The sequence below is a fragment of the Eleutherodactylus coqui genome, chromosome 1, assembly GCF_035609145.1.
Source record: "Eleutherodactylus coqui strain aEleCoq1 chromosome 1, aEleCoq1.hap1, whole genome shotgun sequence".
In the NCBI taxonomy this organism is placed as follows: Eukaryota; Metazoa; Chordata; class Amphibia; order Anura; family Eleutherodactylidae; genus Eleutherodactylus; species Eleutherodactylus coqui.
Genome location: NC_089837.1, coordinates 353,196,706 through 353,209,184, shown reverse-complemented (window position 1 = coordinate 353,209,184; position 12,479 = coordinate 353,196,706). Strand labels below are relative to the sequence as shown.

Genomic DNA, 12,479 nt, shown 5'->3' with positions numbered 1-12,479 from the left:
TGGTGCTGCTCAGAAAATAGTAACCCTGAGGAAGGCAAAAAATAAGGAGAATGAGTAGTAAGGTCAGGATCGTCTCGTGGAATGTGAGAGGTATGAGTGACCAGACAAAAAGGTCAGCAATATTACAAGCCATCAAGGAGCAAGGTCCGGCTATTATTTGCTTGCAGGAGACACATCTATCAAAAGACAACACAGACACACTTAAAGTAGGGGGGGGTGGGACAGAGCTTCCACTCCACACACACGAGGTACTCCAGAGGGGTCAGTATAGTGGTACACAGGAATATACCGTTTAAATGCCTAACACGCAAAATCGATCCAGAAGGCCGCTTTATATGCCTACACTGCAGAATCTACAACTACACATGCATTATAGTTTCAGTATATATCCCGCCACCATATAATAACACGATAATGCGGCAAGTAATAGGATTCCTAACAGATAAACCGGACATCCCAGTCCTTATAATAGGCGACTTTAACTCGGTCATTAACCCTACACGGGACAGACTACGGGCAGGAAACGTAAACGAGGAAAGGGACCTGACATCACTTGGCAAACTAATAAATGAAATATCATTGATAGATATATGGACAACGCGGTACCCCACACATAATCAATACTCCTGCTACTCAACTACACATCAATGTTTATCTAGAATAGACCTAGCAGTGGGGAATATTCAGATATACAGGGATATAATCTCAATAGAATACCTACCAAGAGTTATATCTGACCACTCCATGCTACGCCTGGACCTACAGCACGGTAACACTGATAGCCACTCCCAAAAGAGATGGAACTTGAACCCGCATTGGCTAAACATACTAAGCAAGGAAAATGTGAAAACAACACTAGAGGAATACTTTGTTCTAAACAAAGATACTACAAGTATGACAGTCTGCTGGGAGGCCATGAAGGCATATATGAGGGGGGTATATATACAGCAAATCACCCAGGCAAAGAAGGGACATAGAGAAAGAGGCCAAAAATTACGGGAAAAATTAAAAGAAACGGAAGAAAACTACATAAAAGAGAAAAATATAACAACACTCAATTTATGGAAACAAGCCCAAGAGGCCCTTAACAAACACTCACTAGAGACAGCAGCCACCAAAAATGGGTTCCGGAAACAGGCATACTAAGAAGAGGGAGAAAGAACGGGACATATGCTGGCAGTTATAGCCCGAGCACAAACTAGCCCCACATATATCATAAAACTAAAAAACACACAAGGCGAGATTGTTAGAGATGCAGCATCCATAAGAGAGACCGCACGGGAATTCTACTCCTCCCTGTACTCCTCGAGACTGGGTAAAACAATAGAACAAATTGAGGAATACTTGGCGGACATAACACACAGATTGACGGAGGAACAGAGAGAGTTCCTAGATGCACCAATAGACTTGGAGGAGATGCAAGAGGCGGTAAAAGACATGCAAAATAACAAGGCCCCAGGGGAGGACGGTTTCCCAATAGAATTTTACAAACAGCATGCAGATATTCTATTGCCACAACTTCTAGAGACAATGGCGGAGGCGGAACAGAAAGGGGAACTGCCACGGACAATGCGAAAAGCAAAAATAATAATTCTGTTAAAACCGGAAAAGGACCCCCTGCTGATGGACTCGTATAGGCCAATATCGTTATTAAACGTAGATGTTAAAATTATAGCTAAAATCCTAGCCAATCGGTTATCAAAAGTCGCATCCACCCTGGTGCACCCGGACCGGAGCGGGTTTATACCAGCAAGGTCAACGGCAACAAATATCCGTAGGGTATTCCTAAACCTACAAATACCCGTAGATAACACCGGAGGTAGAATCATATGCTCGTTAGACGCGGCCAAGGCGTTTGATAGCGTCGAGTGGCAATACCTGTGGAAGGTACTAGAAAAAATGGGATGCGGCCCAACATTTGTGAGATGGGTAAAACTTTTCTATGCTACAGTGGAGGCGGACGTGTCCATCAACGGGGGATCCTCAGAGGCATTCCCACTACATAGAGGAACGAGGCAGGGGTGGCCATTATCGCCACTCCTGTTTGCGCTAGCAATAGAGCCCCTAGCGTGTAAAATCCGATCACACCAGGGAATAGTGGGATTCCGTAGAGGAAACATGGAGGAGAAAATCACCTTATATGCGGATGATATGCTACTATTCCTAGGGGATGGGGAAGAATCTCTGAAAACCACGATGCATGTAATAAAAGAATTCGGAGCATTCTCGGGACTCGCCATCAATTGGATTAAATCCGAAATACTACCAATAGACACCCCAGAAATGCAAATCGCTAATAGAGAAATAACCCTGAAATGTACCCCAACAATCAAATATCTGGGAGTTAAAATTACGAAAAAGGTTAGTGAGTACGGGAAAATAAACCTAGAACCGCTTATGGAAAAATGGAAACAAAAACTTCACATATGGCGCAAACTACCCATGACAATCATAGGAAGAGTGAATCTTATAAAAATGATTTGGATGCCACAGCTGCTATATCTAATACACAACTCCCCACACTGGATAACACAAAAATTCTTCCACAAGGCCAAGGGACTGTTTAGAGAACTCATATGGGGAGGGAAGGCACCTAGGATAAAACTGGAATTACTATACAACCCAAAGGAAAAAGGCCTTGCCCAACCCGTTTTCATACTTCATGGCCTCCCAGCTGCAACACCTCAGGGGATGGGAGACAGAGGAGATACAAGATGCCAGTTTCAGAATCCTTAAAAATCTTTTCACCGGGTCACATCTGTTCGAAACTCTGGAACGCGGAGCGTTTAAAAAAAACGGTCAAACCACCCCCACGTTATTATTGATACATAAAGTATGGTGGAAGACCAGAAACATGCTTGATATAAAAAGCTGCACACAGTATACCCCCATATGGAATAACCCATACCTACCAGAAATCAAAAAACTACAAGGTTTCCAAGGGTGGAAAGACAGGGGAGTTAGGAGAATGGTCCAGATACTGGAGGGGGGGGAGAGCTGAAAACTCTCCAGCAGCTAAAACAGAACTATGACATCCCCAATAGTGACTTCTATAAATATCTGCAGCTCAGACACGCCATACAAGCGGAAAAGAACTCGGAGGAAATAACAGTGACAACGAATATAGTAGCGGACATAATAGGGACGGCCACCACCACAGCGGGAAAAATATCTGTAATATACTCCCACATACAGGACACGATTAACGCACGCAACCCGATACTAGCAAAAGCAAAATAGGAAGCAGACATAGGGCCCATTGAGAAGTCGCACTGGGAGGAAATCCTACAAATGACACCTAAACTATCTCTGAACGAGTCACACAGAGTCTCGCAAATATTCCTAATACACAGAGTGTACCGCACCCCGGCCTTCTTGTATAATATAGGAAAAAGAACCTCTCCGATATGTGCAAGGTGCAAAACCCACACGGCGGACCTAATCCACATGCTATGGAGGTGTCCGAAATTGCATAGATATTGGGTGAAAATAAGAAACGCAATAAACGCGGCGTTTGGCATACATATGGACTTTACACCATACGTGTGCATTCTGGGATATACACAGGACCTTCCGTTAGACGACCATGAAAAACTGGCGGTATCCAGATTATTGTACATAGCTAGAAAAACAATAGCACAGCGGTGGTTAGATAAAGAACCGCCCACGCTGGGAGAATTCAAAAACAAGGTCAACCAAATTTTACCGTGGGAGAGGAGTATATACACCAAACGCAAGACCAGCCAAAAATACGAGGATATATGGCTGAGATGGATACATGCCCAGAGCCAAATAAATGATGGCAGACCAGACATATAGGGGGTGGGATGGTGAGCCGTGTGAGGTGACACCTGTAAACCGGGGACTTGATGTGTAGATTTAAAAAATCATAAAGAAACACGTACTTGGTATATATAAAGTTTATTAAACAAAACAGAGCTAATTACAAGTTTGCTATGCTGTAAAATAAAGTGGAGAGGTCTAAAGCGGTAGGATAGGATAGAAGGGATTAGAGAGAGAGAGAGAGACCAGACAATGCATAGAAGGTACATGGCTGCCCCTTGCAAGCAGTAAAAACAACTATCCCTGAACCAAAAAAAGAAGACCGAAAGAAGACAAGCAACATGAAGACTAAAGAATACATATACACCGTAGGAACTGATACTATCGTTTATGATGAAGGACTTTGAACGCACAAAGATAATACATTTAAAGGACTATATGTTGAGAGAGAGATCTCAGGGGGGGGAGGGGGGAGGGGGGAAACCAGTTGTATACTAAAATGTTATAAAGATATGTAAAAAAGTGGAAAAGTTTAATAAAAAATACTTTTATTTAAAAAAAAAATACTCCCCCCAGGGATAGAGCATGGCTGTCTTCCAAGAACATACTGAGGATGCCTTGTTTCAGATTGGTCCTTCACTTGATGGTCCCTTCCAGATTTTGAGTAAAATTAACCCCGTCACGTATAGGATCCATCTGCCGTTTTCCTGGAGAATTCTTAATTCCTTCCATGTCTCTCTTAAAGCCATTGGTCCTCAACTGATATTCTCAGTCTTCTGTAACTCCTTAAACTTCAGCTATTGCTGAAGAAGACTTGGAGGTCCAAGAAATCTTTGATGCTAAGAAGATAAGAGGCAAGATCTTCTTCCTGCTAGATTGGAAATGTTCTGGCCCTGAGGAGAGATCCTGGGAGTCCCAGAAGGATATTAATTCTTCTGATTTAATCAAGAAATTTTATTTTGTTAAAATGAGGGTGCCTGAACATAGTTCTCATCCTTAAACCCGACAAAAACCCAGAGGAATGCGGCTCGTATAGGCCTATTTCCCTATTAAACACGGACTATAAAATCCTTACTAAAATACTAGCCACCCGACTAAACCAAATCATAGGGAAAATTATACACCCTGACCAATCCGGTTTTATCCCGGGTAAATCAACATCGGACAACATCATAAGAACACAGGTGATCACACAGGTGGGGTGGAGATGGAGATCAGACTGGGCCCTGGCCTCACTAGACGCAGCTAAGGCGTTTGACTCCGTCGAGTGGCTATTCCTGATAGAAGTTCTACGGAAATTCGGGTTCGGAGACACATTCATAAAATGGATCTCTATTCTATATTAAGCTAGGGTAACGGTAAACGGCCTGGCCTCCGCCTCCTTTCCACTACACAGGGGGACCCGACAGGGATGCCCACTTTCCCCCCTTCTATTTGCAATTGCAATCGAACCCCTAGCCCTGAGAATCCGACAGCACACCTCATATAAAGGCGTCCAGATAGGGCCCAGAGAGAACAGAATAGGCCTGTATGCAGACGACATAATATTATATATGTCAGACCCTAGAAACACCCTGCCGCTTGCCATATCCCTGATAGATAAATTTGGAAATTTCTCAGGCCTATGCATCAACTGGCAAAAGTCCGCTTTTATGCCCCTAAGACCAGAGGGATGGCGGATGGGAGACGTATTCTGTAAATTACAAATCACCCCCAGATTTAAATATCTTGGTATACACATCACCAGAGAACATACCCAGAGCCTCGAGTTAAATATCACTCCCCTACTGACAACCCTACAGCAAAAATTGAAAAGCTGGAGCTCCCTACCACTATCTGTAGCGGGCAGGATAAACCACATAAAAATGATAATACTACCCAAATACCTATATTGCCTAGAGCACACAGAAACAACTGTACCACAGAAATTCTTTAAAAAAACTAACTCCTTAATAACAACATTCATATGGGGAAACTCTAGAGCCAGGCTACGTCTAGATACTCTACAGCGCCCTAAAGAGATGGCAGGAATGGCGCTACCAGACTTTAAACTATATTACTTGGTGGGACAGGTTAGGTATCTCCGCCATTGGCTATTGAGCGCGCCTCTCCCTAACTCTGAGCACCACCTTATGTACTTCCTTGCAGAAACATTGCTCTGGATCCTCCTGGAAAAACCAGGATTAATGACCAAACAAATGCTACCCATCCAAAGACTAGCAGTGAACGTGTGGCAGACATGCAAATCACTAAATAGACAGGAGAACACCCCTCTGGAGACTCCCCTGTGGGACAACAGGGCATTACCACACTTGATGAATCTGCTGGGCAAACAATTCTGGATAAACTCAGGAGTTACCACACTAGAGCATGTATACGTGGACCAAACGCTGGCCTCCTTTGAACAATTGCAACAACTGTACCAGATTCCAAGGGCGGGATTCTTTAGATACCTGCAACTCCGACACGCACTGACCACACAGTTTCCAGGACCTAGACAAACATTTTCCCAATATCCACTAATAGGCATATTGCGAACACAAGGACCTAAAGGCCTGATTTCGGTACTGTACACCCATCTACTGCAAGCTAAAATTCCCGACCCACCAATGACAGTAATGCAGAGATGGAGAGAACTTATTCTCACCCTCACTAGTGAGGATTGGGAAACAGCAATGTCCATATACACCACAGTATCACCGGCGGCAAACAACAAACTAACACAATTATATATTTTACACCAGTGCTACCTAACGCTGATCAGATTCCAAAAAATGAATCGGATAACCACCAACCGCTGTCACCGGTGCGGAGCACCTAATGCAAATTTTAACCATCTAATATGGAATTGCGCAGACATTCAGGCATACTGGAGAGAGATCATAGAGTTCCTAACACAAATACTGGGAATACCAGTACCACATGACCCCGCAGTTTGCCTGTTAGGTCTCCTAGATGAAGAATAATGGCAGTACCATGACAAGATATTTCTCACTAAGGTATTATTTTATGCCCGGAAAGCAATAGCCCTACGTTGGATGGACAGACGCCCCTCGACACTTTCAAAATGGCAGAGCATCATTAATGCCGTTCTGCCATACGAAAAAATCGTATACAAAAACAGAAAATGCCCTGAAAAATGTAATAAAGTGTGGGAAAGATGGTGTGGGTCAACAAGTATGGTGTTCACACAGGATCAGTTCCATAACTTGCGGAGGACAGTGACGCCTAGAAACACCTAGTAAAACCAACAAAGAATCATACCCTCCACTGACACTACAAAGAAGCTATATTGTCATAAAAAAAATGAAACAAATGTATGAGTTAATGGAATGTACTAAAGCATTGTCGACATGAGTGCAATGAGCTAATGATGTAACCAAAGTTCTTTATTCAGTTATTGTACAAAATACAGAGCTTTCAATAAAACGAGTTAAAAAAAAAAAAATGAGGGTGCCTGGGGGGAGGTGCCATCAGGGCTCATTACTGCTGCTCCTAGGGTGGCAAGTGGAAGCTGCCGACTGTCATTTGCTGAACACCACGCTTCTGCCTCTGCTTGCCCCCAGGCCTCTGCCTGTAAAGCTGGTGCACACTCCCACCTCCTTATTTAAAGCAAAGAAAAGGACCTCCTCTTCCTGCAGGTTAATCAAGCTTTCAACTCTGTTTTTCTGCAAGGAAGTTCTCCCGCCCTCCACCACTCAGTCCTAGTAGTTTTCTTAATGCATAGCCATAGAAAATACGGGAACCTGGGCTTGTGAAAAAATCTTGCCTTATTGTTCTACAAAGTGCTTCATACATCAGGATGGTTGAAACTGGGGAATGCGTTTTGATTATATTGAACCTTTTTCACCAATGTAATTGAAACGCGTTCTCCAGTTTCAACCATCCTGATGTAACAAGCACTTTGTATAACAATAAAGCAAGAAGATTTTTTCACAAGTTCTGGTTCCTGCGTTTTCTATCCCTATTTAAAGGGCTGGCACATGCTACCTAATCCAGTCCCCTTCTAATTACGAGCCATCTCCTGTTATATTAGGCATCCTCCCCAAATGGAGCATGCCTAAGCAATTGGTCTCATTAGCTATTAGGACAAAGCCCAAGTTTGTGTGTTTTCCTGGTTCTGACGTTTGACAATTTATTGACCATTCTGACCTCAACTCTGTATTCTGGTCTCTGCTATTTCTTGCTGCCTGCCCTGACCTTCAGCTTGGACCTCGTTAATGGACTTGCGCTGTAAGCGCTGACATCAGTCTGTTTCTCCACTACACTCCTGTTCAGACCTAGAAGTAACATGCCTTGGCCCAGTGCAGCATCAGCAGCCACATTTCTGGGACTATCTATGTATAATGACTTGTGGACCCCACAGCAAACTTGGTATTGACATTTAGAGGTGTAAAGCATGGAAACTGAGATTCCACATCAGTCTGCCTGACAATCCACGTATTTTTAAAGGATATGATGATTTGAACCTGTGCTTTTGTAACCATTGTCACCTGGGAGACTGGATCCAGCAGCAGAAGGACAGTTTTACCCTAATTTATAGATAGGCCGAAATGCTGCCCAAAGTTTGCAATGAGTGTCATGGCTGGCTGCATAGATAGATCTTTCAACATCTCCCAGTAATAACAACATGTCGCCTGCATATAACACAATTCGCTCTTTCACAGAGGAACTACAGTATAACGAAATCCCATGGAGTGTGTGCAATAGATCGAATAAAAAAGCATGCCCAATCTAGGGTTGGTTTAAGAAGGTATTTACCTTTTAAGCATTATGGGAGGTATATCTATACTGGGGCACCGTACAAGAGGTGTCCCAGTACTTTTCTGCATTCATCAGTTGCCAGATTCATCAGCAGGACACTATAAAACTAAAGTATCTCATTATGGTTTCAGGCAGGTTTCTCGTGACTTGCTTTCCTTTGATTCAATCTAAGACAAATCTAACACACTTAGGCTTTCTTCTCCGATCTGCAGATATACAATTTATTTCCTGCTCTATGAACACCTCTGCCTCACAGTTTCAGCTTCAGCCTCCAAAGGTTCAACTTTCAAAGGGGGTTGACCAAGTTATAATGTGGATAGGGGATAACTTTATAATTGGTGTGGTCAGACAATCTACAGCACCACTATTGAAATGAAGGAAGCAGTGGCACACAAGTGCAACATCAGCTGCTTTCATTGCGGGACCTTCTCGAGCCCCACCAAGTTAATTTTCTTCCTGGTGAATATGGGATAACTCTATTACTTAGCACAACCCCTTTAATATTTCACTTTATTATTCTTACCTTCTTCCAAAAATATAATTAAACATGGTTATATGCTTTGATAGTGGCCAACTCTAATTTAACATACTTTAACCATCTATATGTTTTATCCATTCCTGTACCTTCTAGAGATAATGGTATACATGTCCCCAATGTAAACTCAATCCTTCCTACCCTATCCTACACCCCCATGCTACTATTTTAGTTCCCTTTCTCATTCCTTGGTTATTTAATACCATTAGATCTATAATGCACTTGAATTAATTGGATTTATATTCATTTATTTAAAATGTCCTATTACTTTCATGTATTAATGTGTTAGTTATATTGTATTTTCTTCAATACAATACATCAAGAGAATACATCATAAACTAAGAGTTACACTTTACTGTTCAACAGCAGAATAAAAAAAACAAAAAACTTTTCTATTCCTCTCCATTAAGAACCATAAAAGACGTGCAATGCATTTTGTATTATAGAACACTTAAAGGGGTTGTCCCGCGGCAGCAAGTGGGTCTATACACTTCTGTATGGCCATATTAATGCACTTTGTAATGTACATTGTGCAATAATTATGAGCCATACAGAAGTTATAAAAAGTTTTATACTTACCTGCTCCGTTGCTAGCGTCCTCGTTCCCATGGAGCCGACTAATTTTCGCCCTCCGATGGCCAAATTAGCCGCGCTTGCGCAGTCCGGGTCTTCTGCTCTCTTCAATGGAGCCGCTCGTGCAGAATGCCGGCTCCGTGTAGCTCCGCCCCGTCACGTGCCGATTCCAGCCAATCAGGAGGCTGGAATCGGCAATGGACCGCACAGAAGAGCTGCGGTCCACGGAGGAAGAGGATCCCGGCGGCCATCTTCACCGGTAAGTATAGAAGTCACCGGAGCGCGGGGATTAAGGTAAGCGCTCCGGTAAGCTTTCTTTAGGTCCCTGCATCGGGGTTGTCTCGCGCCGAACGGGGGGGGGGGGGGGGGGGTTGAAAAAAAAAAACCCCGTTTCGGCGCGGGACAACCCCTTTAAGCAGTTTCTGTCTTCTTTTTAACAGACCTAAAGGTTGAATGTAATATAAAGCAGGAGTCAGACCCAACATGGTGAAAGTTTCCAAGGAGGTAAGGGAGCTTTTGTATTATTGCTATGATATGCAGAATGTAGCTGGTTATAAACTACACAGGAAAGGATAGGTCATCAATAGCCTGAAGTAGAAGAGCCCCTTTAGGCTGAACATAATGAAAGTAATAGTGACAGTAATAATATTTGTATTAGAATTAGGCTAGGATTCCACAAATTAAAACTACAAGCCACCCTGCAAAAAACGAGCCCTCATACAGCTCCATTGACAGAAAAATAAAAACGTTATGCTGATACATACAGCCACAGTACCCTTTCACCCCATAAACAGTGACAACCACATACCTCTAGCAGCCAGAATCTGGTTATAAATAATAGAACGACTAGATCCACCTTCATTGGAGTCCTGATGGTGTGAGGAGCAGGACAAGACCTTGATCATATGAGTGTGATGGCACTAAAAATGCTGCACCCTCCTTGTTGAAGTTTAGCTGAAGGAGGTATGGACGGGCTGGACTGTGGCAGAGAAGAGTAGGCTGTGTAATCTAGAGCTCGCCCATCAGTATCCCTCAGAGCCTGCTCCCTGCAGCCAGCTGATCAAGTGGGATAACATGAGTGAGCCATTGGCCCTGTGCAGTCAAGGCTGGCAATGAATACAGTATACATATTTGATTAGATGGTTTGTAGATACATTATTTCCATATATTGATATGATTATCTGATCTTTATGCTTTATTTTCTAGGAGACCTTCAGAGGAAAAAGATATGAGAGAATGTGAATTATTGAAGATGGACAACCAGTTTACTGAAATTTGAAAATGGTCCATTTATAAAATACATTGCATGTCTTCTGCATCTATTACAAATTGACTTCTATTCATTAAAGGGGCATTCCCATCTTACACATATATGATATATCCAGCCTCACCTACTTGGGGAGGTGGTACCCACACCTATCTGGCATTTACGTATCAGATGGGAATAACTCTTTAAGGCTAGTTTTAGGCATTTTCTGAGTGGGAAAAAAACACCAGAAAAATCGCATGTGTTTTTGACTGATGCTTATGTTTTTTTTTTTTAATTGCCATTTTTTATTCATACATGTGTTTTTTTTAATTGGTGTGTTTTTTCCTATAGAGACAACTGTGGGAAAACCTGCCAAAACCAGTGCATGCTGTGATTTGCAAAAACAAAATACCATGGAGCCAAAAAAATGCAGTAAAAGTGAGAAAAACTGGCGGTATAAAAAAACCAAATTTTACCGCTTTGTTTTTTACTATTGACCTTCACCAAACATCTGGTCACAGTTTTTTTTATGACAAAAAATACTATCACTGAGTCAAAACACCAAAAAGAGCGGCATTTTTGGAAAAAAAACTGCGTAAAACTAGCCTAAGGCCTTAGTCACACGGGCGCAATGGTGCCCGTGTTACTGCAGGAAGGGGACGAACGTACCTGAAGGCGGCCGTCCGTCTCTCTGCAGCGCCGGAGGAAAGAACACATGACTGGCTTCATTGCCAGTCATGTGTTCTTTCATCAGCGCTGGAGAGAGACGGCCATCTTCAGGTACGGCCGTCTTCTGTCAGTCACCCGGGCGCATCGGCACCGGTGTACGGATGCTGATGCGCCCGTGTGACTGAGCCCTCAAGCTGTATTAAGTTATATTATGAAAGGAACCGCATTCTGAGTATCTTAGGAAAAAAATAATACATTTTGCCTTTCATGCCTGTATTTATTGTACTTTACTAAGACTAATCCAATGTAATGTATTACCCTGCAACCAATAAATAGTTTTCTAGGAGCTGAGCTTGTTCATTCGTGACTTCGTTCCTTGGAATATTTATACTAAAAACTGTGGCTATTTGGCAGGGACTTAAAAAAAATTGAATGATCTGAATGACTTTGAAAGAGAATGCTCAGAAGTGCTAAACTACCTGGGCCCAATATTACAAAATATGTCAACTTTGTGGAACTGGGACTCAGAATGATGTGATCAAGGAGATCTATCCAATGAAAGGGGATCATGTGGAGGTAAACAACACGTTGACAGAAAGGGTTGCAGGAGGTTGTGAATCACGGACTGATCTTGCACTCACCAACATGCGATTTTCCCCGCGGATGCAAGGAGCTTTTTTTTTCAATCTCAAAATTGCCTTGCATCACTTCAGGGAAGTAGCAAACCTCCACCATGACTGGATCACAGAGTTTCTCCGATTGTCTTCAATGGGGAAACCTTGCATCACACCGCTTGCACCTAGCACGTGGTGCGATGCTGCCCCCAGCCCCATTAAAAACAATGGGAGATGCAATGCGAGAGCACGCCCAAAGATAGGGTGTGCCGCATTTTTTTTCCTGTGATGT

At 42.9% G+C, this 12,479-nt stretch overlaps 1 protein-coding gene across 5 annotated transcripts in view; it reads left to right on the top strand.

The window, feature by feature from the left end:
• The window catches only part of GTF2I (general transcription factor IIi), a 90,168-nt gene extending 78,249 nt beyond the window's left edge, over window positions 1–11,919 (top strand). For all 5 annotated transcript variants that reach the window (XM_066577086.1, XM_066577077.1, XM_066577069.1 and 2 more), the window contains 2 exons: window positions 10,096–10,159; window positions 10,862–11,919. In XM_066577086.1, the coding sequence (XP_066433183.1) occupies window positions 10,096–10,145 (50 nt within the window). In that variant the 3' untranslated portion in view covers window positions 10,146–10,159; window positions 10,862–11,919. The remainder of the gene's footprint in view (window positions 1–10,095; window positions 10,160–10,861) is intronic.
• Window positions 11,920–12,479: the final 560 nt, after the last annotated feature.